At 38.1% G+C, this 21,418-nt stretch overlaps 1 protein-coding gene across 7 annotated transcripts in view; it reads right to left on the bottom strand.

The window, feature by feature from the left end:
* The window catches only part of FAT1 (FAT atypical cadherin 1), a 112,322-nt gene that overhangs the window by 70,323 nt on the left and 20,581 nt on the right, over positions 1 to 21,418 (bottom strand). For all 7 annotated transcript variants that reach the window (XR_012587122.1, XM_074588220.1, XM_074588223.1 and 4 more), the window contains exon 3: positions 3,882 to 4,196. Coding sequence is in view for 6 of the 7 variants with exons in the window: in XM_074588220.1 (XP_074444321.1) it covers positions 3,882 to 4,196 (315 nt within the window). In the remaining variant the exon portion in view is untranslated. The remainder of the gene's footprint in view (positions 1 to 3,881; positions 4,197 to 21,418) is intronic.

The following is a 21,418-nucleotide window of genomic DNA, read 5'->3' as shown; positions in this document are numbered from 1 at the left end:
TGCATGCAAAGCAAAACTCAGCAACGTTTCTTTAAGTTATTTTATAACTACTTAAAATAAGAAAGGTGTTCTTAAGTGCCAGTGAAGATTTACTGAAGAGGATACTCAGAAACTGATCACTAAGAAGCACACACTACTTCAGCTAGCAGCATTGTTGATAAACAGATGAGTCAATCAATAGCTCTTGTCGTGAAAAGAAATCTCTTCTTTCTGTGAAAGATGAACCATATCCTACGTAGGTCCATGTCAGTCAGTTTCATAATCTAACAATTCAGGATTATTGCACAAAGACGCAGACATCTTAGTGTCAAGCCTATAAAATTCCAGAAATTAATCAGCTACTTACAGAGAACAGAAAGCAGTATTTTACTTGATATAGGTTACATATAGGTTATTGCTATTTATAATCTGTACTGCTATTATCTGTAGGAGCTGTAGCCATGGACCACAATACGCTAGTGTTAAATTCTATAAAGAGACAGAAAACGATGGATCCTTGACCTGGAGAGGAGACAATAACATACTATCAGCTGGAACATATTTTTAGCACTCGCCACATATTTTAAGAATCCCAACTCTAGCCTTTCCTTGACTTGGACTGAATGCCATTGCAGTCCTCAATTTGCCTTTAGGGCTGCACAGTGGCCCGAAATAACATCACACGCTTAACTCTCTTACTCTGTCACTTTCAGTGTTGTAACGGGATACAGTTAAAGACTCGATTCGTGTTCCAGCCCTATCTCCCCTTTGGCTGGAAGTGAAACCTGGGGCCCTGTGAAGGTTTCTCTCCTTTGACAAACACCTTACAGTGCAATAGCCTCACAAGGTCCAACAAGGGTAACTAACATACCTGCATAAGCAAACAAGACAGGATTTGATCTCACTAATTCTAGTCAAACGCACTCTTCAGCTGAGGCCTGTTTTAATTAATTGAGGGAGATAAAATACACTGTTATAACTACAATAACCAGTGTCTTTTAAAGTGATCTTTCAACTCCTTATCATCCCAATCCTAGCGAAAGAGCTTTCACCCAAAATAAGATCTATTCAGGTTAAAAGTATTTGATTTCTAATAGACAGAAGAGAGACGGGGGAAGTTATGATCCTGATAACTTCAGTCAAAACTCATCAGTACATTAATGCCTACTGCAGGTTGACAGTTTCAAACCAAACACGTACAAGAAAAACAAGACAGCCTGTTAGATCGCATGAAATCCAGTGTCCTATGTAACAGGAAGACAATATACACGAGTTAGCTAATTAATACTCATTCAAATTATATGAGCGCACGCTGGGAACACAACAGAAACCAGCCAAAGAGGTTTCCCTTCTCCTCTGCCCGCCTCTTCTCTTCCCCTCCCTGTCTGTGTTTATTATGCCTATCTAGCATTACCATTTTAACAGTAATAGACATCACTGAATTTACCTATACCTGTGATTTTAACTATATTTCTGAAAAAGAAATAAATAATTCTCCTTCTGAATGTAAATCAGAGGGAGACTGTTTTCTTCTCAGTGCTTGTATTCTGAAACATAATTGAATAATTATTCCCATTTGGTTTTGTTGGGTTTTTTTTCCCCCTTTAACACAGAGCTGAGAAGGACTCCGGACTGCACTGCTTGCTTCTACAGTATGCATGCCACAATAAAGGCAAGTAAGAAACTCTCTTGACAGAAAATCTTTATTAGCTTTCTATTAAGTGTTCCTTATCACTTCACCATCTAGTGTGTTGAGCTCCCTCAAGCTCCCTTTCTAACATAAAGGAGATTGGCAGTAAGCAACTGATGTGGAAAACAACAAACTCCGCCTGAAGACAAGTCACAATCCCCCACTGCCCTACTTCTTCTATCCATTAAATAGGAATAAAGATGTTTCTTCATCTCAAAACTTAGGTAAGGGAGGCATGAAAGTGTCTTTTTTAAAAACAAAGTTTGGAAAATGCTGCATAATGATACAGAAGGCAGAGAGGAGTAGGAAAGGACTGGAAGAAAGAGGAAAAGAAAACGAACTACAGAAAAAATATGGAAACAGCAACCAAAAATAACTAGCCAGTTATATAGTAAAGAGTTAATGAATGTAGGTAGAGTTTATGTTCACTTGCAATTTGAGTACTGCAGTCACTCAGTTCTTTCCACCCAACTCACAGGCAATTTTACTCCCAGTTTTATCAGTATCACTGATTGAGACAACAAGAAATAGCAAAGTAGCAAGCAAACAGTGCTTTTCAAAAACAGAAAGGGCAAGAAGTAGACAGATAAGCAGAACATTTTTTTCTTTTGCATCATGTGTAAGCAGAGAAATATAAAGAAATAATGCACACATGCACACAGTTTCTGCATTCACTTCAGAAAACTTTGGGGTTGAATTTTTCTTGTTTTACTTCTTAGGCTGCCTTTGTTCTAAACCCAATGCTTCCGTAAATATAGTATTTAGATATAGGCTTTAACTATGCTAAAGATCTTCTGTTCCTACAGCTATTTCATATGTCCCTCTTGGCAATGTCTTCACAAGCAGATGCAGCACATGCTGACAAAGAAGTTATTGTCAGAAATAACCCAAATAACATACCTGTGTTTGCACTCAGAGCTTTGCTGACACAGCAATTACAGCTGATACAGCACCCAAGTCCTTCATACCCTAAAACGCAACAACTATGAAACACAATGAAGGCCATAGTGTCAACCCAGCCTTCAAAACATATTTTTCACCCAGTTTTTGCTCCTTTAAATCCCCTGAAATTCTCTCCACGAATGAGCAAGAGCTAAACGAGTAAGGTTTCTATTGCTCTCTTCTACTTACTAGCTTTGTTACAGATTAAAGTCAGTCTACATCTCTATAGCACTACTAGTCTAAAAATCTCTGGATTCAGAGAAGAAATTTCCGGATGAATGAATCGGAGGCATCTCCTATAATTTATACTGTGAAACAGTACCTAAATGCAACATATGAAAAGCTAAGCTGCATCCAACCCAGCAAAATATTATTTAAAACCAAACCCTTCTTTACCATTATGAAAGATCTGTGGAAAAAACATCCAGTGTATGTACTCTTTTCTCTGCTTTCATTCAGAAGGAGGGATGGTAGGCAGCCTTTACATTGTTTTCAAAATTGCTGTGTAGCTTCAGTTAAAATGGTTTATTTTGTTTCCTGTCTCTCTGCCTTACACACATTTGTAACTCACAGTTACCAAAAGGTCACTTGCTTCTAATATTTGTACTTTCCTGTTAAAACCTCCATATATTCCCCCCCCCCCCCCGAAGGTTTCAAAACAACCACTGAACTCAGACTCTTTCTTTTCTTTATGTAACAACCACACCTGCAAATTATCTTCCAGATTTTGTATCTCTTACAACAGCAAAAATTACAAAGATAGTCCCTTTGGACTGTGGGACAAGTGAGTTTGCAGTTAATCAATGGCTTGCCTTGCTTAGACTAACCCTACCCTGAGGAAAAAAAAACAACCCAAAAGCCTGACAAAAACCCTAGGCCTGAAAATTTAAAGACTGAGACTGCTGAAACAGTTTGGATGAAACTAAGCTAAAATATGTATTCCAAGAGGATATTTACTGCACTACAAAATCAAAAAAGCAAATGGGCTTTGACCAGTCTAGAGTGGAGCTACTCTGAAGTAAACCTTCCCAAAATGCACACGATGTGGTTCTCAAGTACTCTGAACCAACTACTTCACTCTCAAATTCTCTTCTACTTGTTTGTGGAACTTACTATTATTGACACAGCCCAAGATACCATGTTAACTCTTAACTATTGTGAAAGCATGGTTACAGTGTTAAGCCAAAGGCCTTGGTTTTGCCTGGTTTATGCCTTTACGCAAATACGTTGATTCATCCACACGTAAAATTAAATACTGTATTGTACTTACCAGTTTTGGGGTTTATGGAAAAGAATCCCTGTGGATTTCCACTTGTAATCTTGTAGGTTAATTTTTCACTTGAGCTAGAATCTGGATCAAATGCCTCAATTTGAATGACGGACACATCCTTAGGTGAGTTTTCCATGACCTCTGGGTAATAAACTGGTTCTGTGGTCTGAGGAGCATTGTCATTGACATCCCCGACTTCTATGTAGATTTCAATGAAAGATGACAAAGGGACAACGCCTTGGTCTGTTGCATAAACAGTTAACCAGTAATGTGAAGTAGTCTCACGATCCAGGCGATCTGCAGTCTCAATAATACCTGTTTAATAGGAAGAAAGATAATTAGAAAATGCTCAGTAAGTATGCAGAAGTGTATAAAAATACAGTAAGCAACAAGGTTAAATAAAAATTAATACGAGTTCAAAATAACTGACACCGATTCTACAATCTGTGTTAATATACGCAAACATATTGAGGCTAACCTGAAGCCACAAAAAAAATAAGAGTACTACAACGGTTTTCAGCAATTATGCATTACAGATATTAAAACAATATATTACTTAATTTCCTTTTCAACATCCTTTGAGATTTATCAGATCAATTAGCTCTATTCATAAAAGCTATTTTGCCTAAAAGATTAAATATAATGAGTAATTCACAGTCTTTCGGGACTTGAATGACCCTCTTTACTCATCACTGATTACAGTGAATTTTATACCATATTAAACTATCTGATTTAGACGCCAAACTCTTGAACTGTTTACCATTACTCATATTAATGAGAAGATACTTAAATGTGAAACGTTCTTATCTGTGTGCCCAAATGAATTATTTAACTGAATTTTCTTTATGTGCTTATTTGCGTTCACACAAACTTCACAGAAAAGAAAACAAAAGTTATGTCTGAAGCAAAGCTTTGCAGCATCAGGACCAACCAATGGCTGCCATTACTCTGGCAAAGGAAAGCAGCGCTTAGCTCAATTTTACACACAGAAAATGAATTACCATTTAAGGAACAGCTACACAATTCACAAACTTAATAAAAATCTGTCTGCTGAGCCTACAGAAGCTTGCCTGAGCCAGAACTAAATAAAGAAGGAGGGACTCTAGTTTTTATCCACTGGGAAGAAAATACAGATCTACTTTTATAAGCAGCTTCCTCTATAGGGACAGTCATAATATGCATGTGTCAAAAGGGTATGTGACGTGGTGTAACCTATATGATGAGGGAGGAATATTAAATGGATTCATGCAATCATGGCATAATAAAACTCTGCATTTTCCTTTTCCTGAACCGGTCACTCTTACAGGTTGGCCTATTTGAGACGTTGTCTAAATACAACTTAAAATGAACCTGATACTCATCAGGCTGAGGGACACAGCAAGCCCTTGCAACCATTTCTGTGGAAATCTCGAAGGGCTTTGTCATGGCTTTTATTGTTTGTTACACGAGACACACCAGGCCTGATCGGGACTGGAGCCGGGATGAGTCAAACTATCACCATGACAGCCGGTTTTGGACTCTGGACAAAGCCACATAATGGGACTATGTGTAATGTGGCCCTTCTGAGCTCGTTTACTTCACACAACATCTACAGATACACCACCAGTAAAACAGGACCTCGATAAAACTATGCCACTGCACTTCTACAGGAGTTCTAAAGGAAAGGAATTAACTCAACCAGCATTTCCTTCACACACTCCAGACACGTTTTTTAATGCTTCATACCAGCTGAGCAAAATAAGATAAATATTGAGGAATTACTCATTTATTCATTACTTTCTTTGCCTTGTGGGAAGCTGCATAAAGAAAGGTCTGGTGATGACCATCTGAAATTATAAGATATCGGTGAGATGACTCCAGAAGGGCTGGAGGGGGTAGCACCTAATGCTTAGCCCTGCAAAATACCCATATATAGCATTTCAAGCAACACAGCGTTTCAGAACTACCACCAGATGTCAGTGTGCAAACTGGTTTTATATAGTGTCAAAGGCTTCAGAACTGGGATAAAAAGAAGGGGCACTGCAGTTTGAAAATATACATGCATTACATGCAGTCCATAAAAGTTTTCTTGAAAGCAAACTGGTGGCTTTATAATTATTTTTTTTTTCCAGAGGAAAATCACCAAAAACTAAGCCAAGGTGTCAATTTTAAGGTTATTAGCACTTTACATTTCCACTCTCTTCATCTCAGTATTTATATTTTGTCTGATGGTAGGTTTATTATTTTAAAAAAATAATAATCCTGTGTAATCACTGGATTTGTGCTGTGGTTACCTGCGTAGTTTCTGATTGTTAATGTACATAAATTTGGTCTTAAAAATGGACATGAAGCCTTGAGCACCCCGTTACCTGGATTCTATTTTTGTAACTCACGTTACACCTTTTGCACGTCTCTACTTCAGCCCAGAGACTTGCTTAGGAGTAAATAAATTTGTTAATTACTGTGGCCTCACTTCTAAACCTAAATGCTGGATGTGGCAGGCAAGCACTTCATCTTAAGCCTGGGTAGACTCCATGTATGCCTTGGGAAATTCTGTAAAACCTTCATGTCCTACCCAAACACAAGACTAGACCGTAGTAATTCCCTTTTAGCGAGACTTCCAACAATGCTGCTCTCTTGCTTGTGACCTGTGCAGAGCACAGTGGGCAGGCTCATGCGCTGAACTGAGCAACCGTTACCATTTTACACCCGTCCTGCTTTCTTAACAGTGGCTACATCAGAAGCGGCAGATTAATTTTAAGATAGCCTTGCCTGATTTTCAAGAAACATAAAAAGAAACTGTCGTGGTAATGGAGCTCTCCTCCTGCAATCTGCTCAGCTGGCATTTACAAATTCTGCCACCTTAGTTATCAAAGCCTACCGCAAGGAAAAAGATGACTAAACCTATTTTGCTTTTGTGGACTATCAGTTCTCAAGCGTCCTTCTCTGAAGTCATGTACTTCACAAGGGACAAAAAGCCAGGGTGAGGGGGGGTGAGGGGGGAAGAGTACCATGCCAAAACCCCAGTAACAACAGTATCTCAAAAAGAAATATGTAAAAAGTTTATAGGGATAGTGACCAACAGTACGATACAGCACACACGGGCAACTTTAATTTTTGGTTAGTTTTTAATTTCAAATTAGATCTGCATATATGATGTTATTTCTGTATATTTTACACTGACTTTTGCAGAAAAGTTCAATGAAAGGCTTGTAATCTGTCTGCTCATCTGACCATCTCATGTAACACAGATGTTTACCCAACAGGGTAGCTCTGGTTTTCAGAATGTCTCTTGTTTTCTACAGGGTCACCCGCACTCTGAGCGTGCATTAGTCAAAGTAACATGAAATCTCATTCACTAGAATTATTTTTTCCTTTTTCTCATGTTTCTCACAGGACAGATCTCGAATTGTTGGGTGAACACTTCTTTTGTATGTGCTGTTTATAATTCCAAACTGAAGTAGGAAGCATCTAGGAAAACAATTTTATGATCAGTCAGATATGCCAAAATGTCTATGTAACTGTTTAACACTAATCAACAGATCAGCTCCTGAATGAACATTTCCTAGAGGCATAGAGGGTACTTGAAACTTGAAAAACCCTTCATGTACCCCCCTTACAGTTTAAAATAGATGGAACAGACAGGTATGTATGCAAGGTGGAAAACTTACTACGGGCATTGCACATAGGTGGATTACTTTGACAATATTAAAAATGAAAGCTCAAAATAACACTCCTCCAACATAAAAGCCATGCAAAAGGGGACAGGAAGACAGGGAGCAAAAGTTTCCCTTCACCCCTCACACATTGAGGGGGGTGGAGGAGAGGCCACCACACCTAGGTGTCCTTCATCACTCAAAGCTGCAGGCGCCAGGAGGGAAGGGACGACTGGTCTATTAATATGACTCAGCTCTCTTCCAGTTAGTTGATTCCACCCAGCAATAAAATGGAACAGATACCGATCCCGTACACGTGCCTGGGGGTGAGGGGAAGCTCTGACTCCCAAAACCTGAACTTCTTTTGGTTCTGCATCAGCACTTCATGACACAAAACACAATCAACACTAAATGGACACAACTACAGGGAGTACTTGAGTTTTTTTCCCTTTTAACATTACTGTGCAATCTGACCTTATATCAGTAATTGCAAAACACCATACTTTTCTCATTATTCTAGTTGAAATTGCTCCTGCAAGTTCAACACTAAATCTTTCCTGATTTTGCCTATGAGAACGCTAATAGCTTCATCTTTAATTTCTATGCAACAATAATGAATACAAATGCATGTAAACTTCAGTAGCTTACCTTCTAAAAAACACAAGCCCAAAGAATTTAATGACGACAACTTATTTTTTTTTTTAAACAAAGACAACAATAGTTCTCCCTCCAAATCACAGATCTAGAACCAGTCCTTAAAATATCAATGGTTGGTGTGCCAACTCTCTGCTTTTGCAAACATTGATTCTAGTGACTTATTTTACATATTAGGGCAGCATAATACTGTATGCTGTCTGAAAGCCAGCACTCCCCGAGTTCATAAATTCACTGGCTTCTAGTTCTAGTGGTTCTCAAGACAGCAGAGAGAAAAATGATGAGAACTCATGTATCAAAGAGAAGTAATAAAGCAATCTAGGTGAGAGTTAATTTGTTTTAATCTCGCAATCGGCTAGATCCATTAAGCATCAGAAAGATGTTGATCAGTATCATCAGTTTCAACAGCGTACTTAGGCTCCTGGCAAGTATTTTCACTTTTTTCTTCAAGTGGTGCAAAGCACATTTAGGGAGTACAGCTTAAGTGCTTCTATTATATCTTCAATGCTGTAAAAGCTCCATCTCTGCTCTAACTCTTCTCCCATTCACAGAAAAATCTTTCATCAGCAAATTTCCCATCCCTTCTCTACACTGGGGCAATTTGACAATTTTAACTTTTACAAACCATTTGCTTTTTACACAGCAAGACAAATAGAGAAACCTTCCACAGAGCACCACTAAAGAATCTTCAGCATGTATGGTAATCCTAAAGGCTTGTAAATATTATTGTTCAAAAAATACAGTGAAGCAAGGATTCCAAAAACATTTTTCACTTGGCTGGATATGCAATCTTGAAGCCTTTCAGGTGGCCAGGATAAAAAGAAATTCATATTCAGTCACTAACCACCAGAGGGAAGTACAAAAGAGCTCTGATGAAATGTTTCTCAGCCATCTGCAAGAGGACATCAGAGCTGATTTTACAATATTCATATGTTTGAAATTTTAGACTAGATATTGTTCCCACTTGATACAATAGGACTTTCTATCAATTTCATTAAAAGAAGGAAAAAGTCCTAAGTGAATACTATAGAATAGAATTCAATACACAGGAACAGGCTGGTTTATGAACACAGCAACTGAGGAAAAATCAGAACGTCAACTCCACTCTCAACAAGAACCAACATTACTTGCAATTTAAATCCCCAAACCCAAGTCACTACAAAGAAAGTCACTCTTAAAACAAAAATAAACATATAAATCCACCTCAAATCTGACAGTCTTACATATGCCAGTTCTATCTAATTAACAAATGCTCAAACTATAATACCCCAAATTCCCAGGGATGATCCTCCTTAAGTGCGCTTATCCATGAGAACTCTCATTAACAATATTAATGATTCTGTAATGGAAATCAAAACCTGCAATCATTTCTCAGCAAAGCATGAAAATGCAGTTTAGCAGAATTTACCCTGGGAGTGACGTTTGAAACAAACTAAGAGAAATCCCTGGCCTGGAACACGATGCTTGAAATCTGATTACAAACTTAATTAATCTAAATTCTAATAAGCTGGGCAAATAAAAAAGCTTCTTCAGCTGCTTTAAAAGCCATCTCTTGGGGGGGGGGGGGGGGGGGAGGGAAGGCAGTATTTTAAGAACTGCATGAACAAAGGTTTTGATCAAATGTGACCTTCAATGAACAACCAATCCAAATCAGAGATTTAAAAGTGAGTGGATTAAGCCTGTTACAAACACAGGGGCATGCTGTCCCTCAATGGCACTATGCCTGCCAATGCACCAACACAGACTGCAACTTGGTCTTGAATTCTAAACAAACGGTAAGTCACTGCCCTGTGAACTGTCACTAAGGTCTACAAGATCTTTTGAATTAAAAATAAAATTTGGGGAAACACTCAGCACAGACTGAGGTGTACTACTCGAATCTCTGCTACCTCTAGATAGGTTGCATATATTTTCCAGAAAGTTACTAATATTTATTAAATTAGCTTTTTATGCGGACAAGGGTCCAAAGAATCTCAACTGCCAGTAGCTTAGTTTTTCTGGACAAATTTCTGCTTTACACTTTGTGGAACTTTGCTTAGTTGTTATTAAAACAAAGAAAGAATCGCAGATGCCTCAATGATTAGTGGTTTGGTTGTTTTGGTTTTTAAGTAAAATTTTACTAAACATAATACTATCATACTTTGGTTTTCAATGTTAAGCAATTCAGAACAGACAGTTTTCTCAGGTTGTCACTAAAATCTCCACACTCTCACAACGAGAATAGGCCAGAAAAAACAAAAACATTTTACTTTAATTATTTTCCACTTTAATTAACTTTGCATTTCTGCCCAGGTCACCTTATTTAAAATAGCACGTGTTCTAACCCATACTTTGCCTTCTGGTGCAATGTAGTGACAGTGTAGTCCTTCAACACTATCCAGATCGAACACAGATGAATGCAGACAACTTCCTTGGCAGACTTCTTGTTCCTATTCATCTCTTTTATATGTTCTCTTTTTGCCTTTCCTGCAATACACCTCTCTTTCTTAGATTATTACCTGCCATGACACGATGAGCATTTTCCTGCGCTGTATAAATACAGAGGCTACAGCAGAGCTGACAGGATAAAAAAAAAAAAAAAAAAAAACAAACACACCAAACAACAAAACAGGAAAGAGCATCTGGCATCGGAGAAGATGCAGCGCTTGTCTGCTTCTCAGCAGTCCCCAGAGGCCTCACAGAGGAACACATCCATACTCTTTCGTCCTCCTTTTCCCCTTGAGTAACTTCCAGAGGCACAGTCAAACCAGGACAGTTGGCAAGTGCAATCCTGTGTGTTATGCATGAGTTTTTTGTCATTTTTTTTTCTCCACTTTATGCTCCCTGTCAGACACAGTAAGAGAAAGCAAGGTGACTTGTGAAAAAAAAAAAGCAAATTTATTAATAGTTATAGCACCCACCTGCACAAGATAAAACAGGCAGACTGGAGTGTACTGTTCACAAGTACTACACCTAACTGTAGCACTCAGTTTAAATTGTGCCTCTATTACTAATTGTGACCAGTGTCATAGCTCAGATTCTTTCCACTTCTAGAGCAATTAAAAAAAATATAATATCCTCCAGCCAATTTATCTCTATTTCTGTTAACTTCTTCTTAACTTCTTTCTGATAACTTCTGGCCACCACTGCAGACTGACATTGGGAAATGCCTTGAAGGAGCAACCAAGTACAGCACAACCCTGCATGCCATCAAGAGTTCGATAAAGTGAAGGTTTTGAAACATGTAACCTACTGAACTCCCAAGAAAAAATTCTTTCTTTCCCTGAGGCTGTTGTGCTACTGTAACTCAGGGCTATACCAAGCACTGCTGTAAGGGACAACTAAGCCTTAAGCCTACAGTTCTTCTAAAATAGCATCCAATGCTAATGTCAACAAAATTTAATATTATTTGATCAGTCAAGTAATAATCACTTGGTAAAACCAAAACAAACAAAGGCAGCACAGTCTCACACTGATCTTTATTCTACACAAACCAACTGTCCTTAAGCACTGGAGATTTCAAGTATGTCCCGCCACAGAGACAAGGAACTACTCAGCACTTAAAACGTCAGTTGAAAAGACCAAAAATCTCCATCCTGTGAACTCCTTGAAACAATCTCCTTCTAAAGAAGGAATGGAATGAGATTTCTTTTACAGAAGTGAAACGTCAGCTCGTCCGCTCTATAAACAGGGCAGAATGCCAAGAGAGGCACTGCTCTCTAGCTCTTGAAACACTAAAGACCTGCAGCAGGACTTTTTAAAAAGTATATACAATCCCTCTTTTAAGAGAAGTAATATTTTTGATAAATAAACTGAGCTGGAAAAGTGCCAACCTCCCTTACTTGTATCACATATGCCCTTTGAACAGGAAGCATTATGTGTTTTACGCCTCTATGGAACAAAGTGCAACAGCCACTCAGAGAAATATGATTTGCTCTTCAACTCCATCGCAATTTAAAGCTTATCACTGACAACGCAAGCTACTCGCATATCAGACTTCTTGCATCTGAAGATTCACACAGACTGAACCGTACCGTTTCAGAATATAAATAATCCTTGGTTGCAGCCCTGAAGGAGAGCAGAAAGTATTAGCAACTGTTGCTTGCCTTTGAATCACACATGAACAAGGTGTTCACTGCTCTCCTGTCTCCAGGAGCATTAATTAGGCACAGCTAGGAAGACTGTAACCTAGCAACAAACCATCGATATTGCATTTTGCATAACTCATGAAGAATTCAGATTACTTGTTTGCAAACATGTCTGAGGAACATGAACGTGCATAACTCATAATTCAATCTAGTTGGAAAGAGTTTCATTGTTACTTTTCAACCAATCAATGATTCTTCTATTTTGCCGAAGAAAAGCTGAATCTTAAATTAACACATTCTGATTCAGTTTTTAGATATAATCATAGAACCGTTTAGGTCAGAAAAGACCTTTAAGATTGTCAAGTCCAACCATCAACCTGACACTGCCAAAACCACCACTAAACCACGTCCCTCAGCACCACATCTCCATGTCTTTTAAATACCTCCAGGGATGGGGACTCCACCACTTCCCTGGGCAGCCTGTTCCAATGTTTGATAACCCTTTCAGTGTAGAAATTTTTCCTAATATTCAATCTAAACCTCCCCTGGCACAACTTGAGGCCATTTCCTTTTGTCCTATTGCCTGTTACTTGGAGAGGAGACTGACCCCCACCTGGCTACAACCAGTTGTAGAGAGCGAGAAGGTCTCCCCTCAGCCTCCTTTTCTCCAGGGTGAACACCCCCAGCTCCCTCAGCCGCTCCTCACAAGGCTTGTGCTCCAGACCCCTCACCAGCTCCGTTGCCCTTCTCTGTACACGCTCCAGCACCTCAGTGTCTTTCTGGTAGTGAGGGGCCCAAAACTGGCCACAGCCCTCGAGGTGGGGCCTCACCAGTGCCGAGTACAGAGGTGACAATCACTTCCCTAGTTTTCTTTATAAGTACTGAAGAAAGGCAATGAAAAAAACTTAAAACTTCACAATTTCTTCTTCAGAGAATCCTCAGAAAAATTTCAGAAGCTAGGAAAAAAAAAAATACCAAAAATAAGCTAAAAGTATATGTTGGAATTATAAGTCCTTTGTCAGCATTTATAAAGGCAGATTCCCAGAAAACTGAATGAAATTCTATTTATAGCTCTTTGAAATAGAAAGCCGTATACATTTCAAGTTGTGTCTTGTGCACTACCAGCTGAGAAATCATGCTCAGACAGGACTGTTAAATGGAAAGCAACCCTTGTTACTGTTTCAAGGACAAATTGCCCATTTTCTAACAAATGAGGGCTTAGAAAGTTTGATTAACTTATCACTACCAGTATCAGCAAGTTGATGGAACTGTAGTAAATAGGCACAAGTCCTTTAACTGGTAAATGCCATTTCACCGTGCAGCTGCAAGGCCTTCAAACATGTCAAGTCCACTACTGCTTGTTCTCTTTCCAGGGACTAGTTATTGCAAGTTCAGGGAGGTGGAAGGGGAAGAGTATCACTGCAGAGCATACATGGTCTTTAGAGCCCACAGAACCCTTAACAGAGTATAGGAACCATCATCATCAGAACAGATTTGAGATTTAAACTGAACAAAACCAAACTGAACAAAGTAAAACCTCAATCATAATAAAATGATGACCTGTTTTATCTCTCAGATTTAACTTCAATGAACTGTCCAGATGTAATGAAATATATAGCCAAATCCAGTTTTGTACCTTATGTAAATTTGATATGAGTACAAGTTTTCAAAAGCTCCCAAATTCCATTAAATAACCTACTGTATTCGAAATTAAACAATTTCTGCATGTGACACTAATGGAACAACAGAAAGTAGTTAGTGAAACAGTCAGACGCTAACAGCGTACAGTCAAACCTGGCAGACTCACTTCTGTAAATGCATAGAAATTACCAATGCATTTGTAGTAAAACACTTTTTTGGAGCAAAAAGTTGGCAACCAGAGAGGCCCAGCACGTGGTCAAATCCAGACCTTGACATAAAAGTTAGAACACAGAACAGCTTATGCATCACTTCTGAGCTATGAACAGACGGCACTAATTTGAATTGTGTTCAAGCTGAGGAAGAGAAAGCATCACTATTGATCTCTGCTACATGCAGCTTATAAACAAGGTAGCTACAGAGAGACGTGAAGAAATACAGAATGTTCAACAGTTAAGAGCAGCTATCACTTAAGTAAACATCTAGAGATAGTAGGAAAACCTAGAAGCAAAGATGTGCATAAAACTGCACCAAACACAGACTATATTTTTAAAACATTGAGAAAACAGGCTTTGTACTTCTTAGTTAAATGCGTAGAGTAGAACAAAACATGGGGCAAAAGAAAGAGTTGTAAATACTTTGACCCAGTAACATTTTGGCTTCCAGTTCCTGCCACAGTGCTTTCTGCACATTTGTACAAAAACAAGTCAAATGAACGGAAAACACAGTGTTTAGACCATTTGTAAAAGAAAAGAGTTCTGAAAACACGTTCTTAAAATTGTCTACATAAAAGATTATGCCCAGAAATTATGATTCAGTACTAGGTAGCCTGGGCTAAAACTAATAAATCTGCTAAGGTCCACAAAGATTGTGAACTTGCTTTCAGGAAGCCGGGGGGTGGCGAGCGGGAATTTTCGCAATTAGAAGATCCCTGATGGGGTTGCCTTAGAATTCAACCAATTACTTCCAGTTCAGAAAATCTTTTGGGACAATGGCAGACAGCTCCTATTGTCAGCCTCATTTACGGTTATTTTAATAGCTCCAGCTTATTTCTGTCAGCTAGGCTGCTTGTATGTCAGGCTTTCGGACAGGCAATATAATTGCTATACAGAGGAAGAGTACCATGTTGCTAAAGCTCGATATGGAGAGACATAAAAACCCCCTGATGAGTACACATTAGGGAAATGAAATGTTAACTCTTACGCCAATAGGAAAAATTATTGTAATACAGCCACATACGATCTATGTTCCTTTGAAGAGAGAGCAAGTAAAGCAAGCTTTGCTGTTAACATGAGCAGTCATTCATGATTTGAGAGAAAGCATGCTGAAAAAACATGACCGCACTACTACATCAGCATTACAGCAGGTTTATAAAATATTAGTGAAAATGGAACACCCTGCCAGCAGATTCCGGGCCAAGGATGTGGGCTCTCAGTACCCACAAAAGCAGGTCCTCTTACTCTGTTACACGAGCAAGGTTTGCAGGATCCGTAAATCGTTGCTGCAGTCATCCACCCCCTTATTCAGGGGAGATTTTTGTCTTCAGGTAAAGACACAACTGGTTTCTGTGGCCCAAGAAATACAATTACACAATATCATAAAATTAGAACAAGTAACTATGTTTAAGAAAAAATACTTTGGGATAATATTGTTACACTTTTCAGTTACCTTTAAATCTTGCTTTCTTACTACAGTTTCATGACCAGCAGAGAATTTCTACTGAAACGTAGGTAAATCAGAAACGAGTGAAAGGCTCTACAGGTCTACTGTTTGTTTACTTATGAACACCAAAGAAGGAATCGCATTTTTAGAATGTACGTGTACTTTCATGTGCATAGAAATTCATCCTTTGTGGGGTTTTATGTTCTTCGTTAAAGTTCATAAGAATTTCATATATACACACACAACTGAACACATAGATGCTCTTTAGAACTCTAGCTTCACCCTGCAAAATCCTTCTAACTTCACTGTCAGTATTCCTAGTACTCAGGAAGTGTTGACAATGTGAGTGGTTATACTACCACTCTAATAACTTAACTGGGAAATGGGGAGTCTCTGAAGGGGAAATTCCTCTGCGAATGGCCCCAGGAATTTCAAATCTAACTGGAGTTGACAGATTAACCCAGGTCCCCCCTAGGCAGAAGAAGAGGCTACAAGGAAAATAATGAGACGCATGGGAAGCCAATTATGCATAAGAGCAACACATTTAATTGTACAGAAACTGGTCTGTTGATCCAGAAGGATCTATCTGTTTAGACCTCTGCAAACTATTAAAATACCCGGACAGTTCTGCAACAAGTATATTCACTTTCTATCAGTAAATCTCAAAGTTTAATGACCGTCTTAAATAAGGAAAATTGTTCTAGTATCCCAAGAATCTTTTTCCTGGATACACAGCATTTTTCTCCAATTGCCTTTTTAGTTGCAACTTGAACAATTGCAGCCTACCTCACATTACTTCCACAAAAGTAACTTTGAAGGCTCAGCAAGTTCAACAGAGCAGTCCTCCTCTTTAGTAAGCAGCACTTACAGCTGTGCTCCACAGCAACACTGGATCATGACTAACCCATATGAAAAAAAAATATGTCATTTAGCTTGTGCATGTTATTTATACTGATTTGTGTTTTGGACTGCTGCAATTTTGCTTCAAGCTTTTGGTCTCCAGACTATTTTGAGTTGCAGAAACTGCTGGTTAACAATGACAGTTCTCAGACCAGCTCTGAGCAAGAAAAGATACTGATACCTATATCAAAAGGCAAGTAGCATGTTGAGGAATACTGGAAATCAGGCTATTACTGCTGTTCATGTTACTGCACCAGGTAGCTACATACACAATGGCACTTAATTACTGTCAACAGAAATGCTGCTCCCAAGCAGATTTATGTGTACAAAGAAGAGCTGGTGTACCTGTTGGCATGCAACTGCTAGGAGAAGAAAGCAAATCAACAAAGACATGAGATTAAAGCATCTGGGATCCAGTAGCATCAAAAGACATTTTCATCCTTGTCAAAGTCAGATTAACCTACAAAGTATCTGTTTATTTTTTCAGACTTTATTTCTACTCATGTATTCAGAGGAGATTCCACATTGATCAGTACTTGTTATGCTTTTTTTTATTACTTGCCTTTGCATATGAATAAAAATAAACAAAAGGCCATGCAAAGAAGTGTTTCTGAACTCGTCTGTTTACAAGTAGAAGGACAGGAGAGTCATGAAGACAAAGAACTTTGGGATTAAAAAAACCATATTCATTCTCTTTGCTTATGATTACTGAATCAAGTAAATGAGAAATCCTCTGCTTATAAGCAAATTCTTGCATGCACACTGAAGAATCAATACTTAACAGCTAAAAAGGAGACTTGCAACTAGAAAACTAGAAATGACTCATTAGATGGCAAGCATATTTATTTGTAAGTGCCCTGGATGCTTGTTGGGAGATGAGTTCGGTCTTCATCATGTAAATAATGGATAACTGCTTGCATGGTTTTAATCAACATTTTCCAGAAACAAAAAAAAAAAAAAATGACTAAAGGTAGCAGAAATTAATGCAAGTTAACAGCTTAAAAGAAAATCTATAAGTTTCATTCACTCAATATTTAATGCTTAATAGTAGAACCTGCAAACATTTGGATAAACAGACCACTGAGTTTTTCTGTTAGAATTTCCATTGGAAACCTCTTAATTATTCCCCACCGAGACATTTTTGTTGGCGATAACTGCACCTTTAGTAAAAATAGCAGAGAGTGATGTGAATAACTCCCCACCAGACAAGAAGTTTAATTGTCATAGAGCCATGATAAAAGTAGATCAACTCTTTCTACACTAGTACACTTGGCGTAATTGAAAGAACATTATGATATTGTAGGTAACTAGTAGACCATTTAGGCACAAAATGCATTTTGCTCCTGAACCACTGAAGATTTTTCCCTAGTTTAAGAAATTCAGAGAATCTGTAGTGACTAGAGATGGAATTGCACTCGGTGACCTCCTGAAACCTCTGCATCTGTGTATAACTGTTCTCAACAATATATTCTCCAATGCTGGTCCTTCTTTTGTTTGATTAGACTGAACAACTCAATTTCCAAAGGATTTTTTGATCACCCCTGGAACTACAGACACAGCATGGCATATGTTTCTTACTCCATTTCCTCCTATCATCACATGCTGTATCAATATTCACTTTCAATTTAATCCACATAATCTGCAGTAATCTTGTTCTCACTGTAATCATCACTCCCTTAATTTCTTATTAAACAATGTACATCAAAACTGACATGTCATTTAAGTCAATGAAGACTTGACAACGCATCTTTCACTAACAGTTTTTGAACCTTCTCACACTCTTCTCCCCTACCTTATCTGTATCTGGAGAGATTCAAATCAGTCCACAATTTCACTGCAAAATTTCACCATTCAGCATGAATGTGTTTAAGCAAGCAAAAAGCTAATTGAAAAGTGCAAGTTCTAAGACTTTTTTTTCTTTTTTTTTTTTTAATATTTGCAAGCACAGTTCTTTATCTCTGGGCTTCTGTATTTACTTAACACACAAGTCCCCATTCAGAAAGCTGATTGTGAATGGCGTGAAATAGTGGGGACTATGAACTGCTTGGATTTTTATCACTTTTTCTTTTTTTAGCCATGTTTTCTCTATGTCCATACAGAAAATAATCCACTTCTTAACAAGTTGTCACCTCTTCTTACACACTTTTTACTTTAAAATGGCCTGAACAAACTCGGGCAACCCAAAATATTGCTATACTAGCTAGTAGCACAGGTATGGAAGCATATATGTATAACCAGATATCAAAGAGAGAGGCAGAGATTGTTTTTCCATTTCTGATTAATCTACTAAAATTGGAACTGTAATGTTCAAACTACCTTCAAAGTCAACTGTGATACCAGACTTCTTATGCAAAGGCGTAGTCATCTTTCCCTCCCTCCCTCCCTCCCCAAAGTAATTAACATTCCTTGCACAGGCAGCTGGACATTTGTTAATCATTAACTGTCTGTGCAATAAAGACAGGGAGAGAAACTGTTAGCCATTCCTCACAATGGTACACCAAAAATATCTTTAAGACATAAGATTTAGTGAATAGTGTGAAATTATTTACAGTAACAAAACCACTGTCATATTATCGTAGTTCAGTTAATGTTTTACTGACAATATCTAGTTTTGTGAGCAAGATTTTCCATGTTCAAACCTAAGTAATTAACTCAGGAACTTAATAAAAAACGCAGCACTTTCTAAAACAGAAAGACAGACTTTTAAAAAGTTGAACTATGCCGTTAATCTCTTGGATAATAAAATAATACCTATGACCAGAATTGCAACACCAAATATAATACAGGCATAACCAATGCACACATTCCAATCTTATCTAGAATCACTTTGATTCACTCTACCTTGCTTTCATTACAGGAAGGGCACAGCAAGGGCATTCCTCTCAGATCAAACAGAAAATTCCACAGACAGAAGTTTCCACATGTCTGATTCGTTGCAGATTAAACCCTTATCATTAGACAGCAATCTCTAATTTTCATAGAGACAGGATATACCCTGTCATGGTAAATCTACGGGTCGAGGGGGGGATGCGGAATAAAAAAAAAAAGAAATAAAAATCTGTAGAATGGAGATGTATTCCCCATGAAAGAGCATGTCACCCTCACAACTTTGGAGAAACAGAGGGGACAAGGTACCAGCATTAAAGCTTCATCATAAGGCTTCTTTGTACTGCAAGTTTTTCAAGCTGAACTACCAAACTCCCTCTGTGCATAAATACAACCAGGACTACAGGCAACACATATGAGAAGAAATCTGTATTCATTTTTAGCACATTATTAATGTATTCTCTATTCGGTTTTAGCGTGTTATGTTACCAAAATCTTCATTTCCTTACCCAGATGACTGGCGCAGTTCTAACGCTCATGTACCTTTACCAGTAACACTAAAATCAGAAAGCTATTCTATAACTATACTACTTACATTTTGAAATTTTTAATATAATAATCTTTTAATCCATAAATCCTGTACAAAATATGAATAAGCACATGCAGTTTCAGGCTTTTTGCATCAGCAAAATAAAAATGGCCTTTTTTTATAAGCACCCAAAATGATTGATTTAAGAAACACACAGATTTTGGAAGCAATTCCTGTCAGTGAGGATTATTCTAAGTAGTGGATTGGGCAATAAAACAATACAACTACTTAATTTTCTGTGTATAACCTTCTCTTTGATATAGGCAGATACTCAGTTCTGGTATCAGTGATGCCACACTGACAAGTCTGCACAGACGCAGAACTCTGAGCCAAAAGAAATATTAATAATCGCTTCTGCTGTTAGGTCAAGACAATTTATATCCACTAGCTCAGCAGTTTGCTCTTTAACCCTAATGCCTATCAAAATTAAACAATTCTTTACAAGAAGCATGAACTTATTGATTCATCCTTGTTTACAAATAATTTTAAATGAAATAGAAGCAGCTGTTAGAAGCATGGATAGAACACAAGGAGTTTGGGGAAGCATCATTTCTGAATAAGGAAATTATCTGTTGCAGTCCTGTTGCTAGATTATTTGGACATTTCAGTTTTCCCGAAAAAACCTCTTTGATGGCACTGGATCACTAGACATTTTCTTTTGTTGAGCCACATGGAGACTGCTGAATTGAAAATTCATTTTTGGTCATGTTCAGATGACCAGTGTAACCAAGTCACAGATGGAATAAGAGTGATACACAGATTACAAACTGGACCTGCAAACCGTAGTTTCAGCAAGGCTCAAAGTATTTTTAAATCCAAGTTCTAAAGCTGCAACTACTGCATGTTATAAGTTGTGGAAGTTTGCCAAATACTCATGTAGGTTAGTACTTTGTTAAATATGTCCAAATGCTGTATGATTAAAGTTTAAAATCTTCAAAGAAAAGAATAAACATTACGCAATCATTTCAAGCTCCCCTCCTTTGACCTTAATATGTACTTCAAAAGCTAAGCAGATGCTTAGTAGGAAATAAATCCCCAACTCAACAGATGTACCAACAGTGATATGGCAAGATGCACCTTCCATAGCTTTTGGCAACCATTCCCTTTTATTATTCCTCTGCTCACAAGTACTTTTCAAGTCAAAGAGAGGCCTAAGCAAGTTAATAGGCCCTTAATATGTACTCTGCTGCCTGAATTGATTGCTGTTTATAAGGTAATCTTTGGGACCGCATGTGGCTCAGCCTCAGTTCATCTCCTACAGAGACACAGCCCGCAGGCAGCTCTGTATTCATCAGACCAAGTTGTAGCCCAATCAACACCTTTCACAACAAAACAATCCTTTACTTTCAGCATCCGTACAGAAAAGGAGGGGAGCCCCAGGTTCTGCATGGGATCTCTATTTGGCAGCTAAGGTGATGTTTTACTCAGCAGGATACCTAAGAAAACTTTGGAAGATCCCCCTGCCAACAGCAAAGCACAAGATGAAAATGTTTGTCTAAAACTAATTCAACTTCTTCCAAAGACACATTCTAAAAGCTAGATTATCAACCTAATAGCACTTTGTGA

This window comes from Larus michahellis, chromosome 5 (genome assembly GCF_964199755.1).
Source record: "Larus michahellis chromosome 5, bLarMic1.1, whole genome shotgun sequence".
NCBI classification, from domain to species: Eukaryota; Metazoa; Chordata; class Aves; order Charadriiformes; family Laridae; genus Larus; species Larus michahellis.
This window is presented reverse-complemented; position numbering and strand designations above follow the sequence as displayed.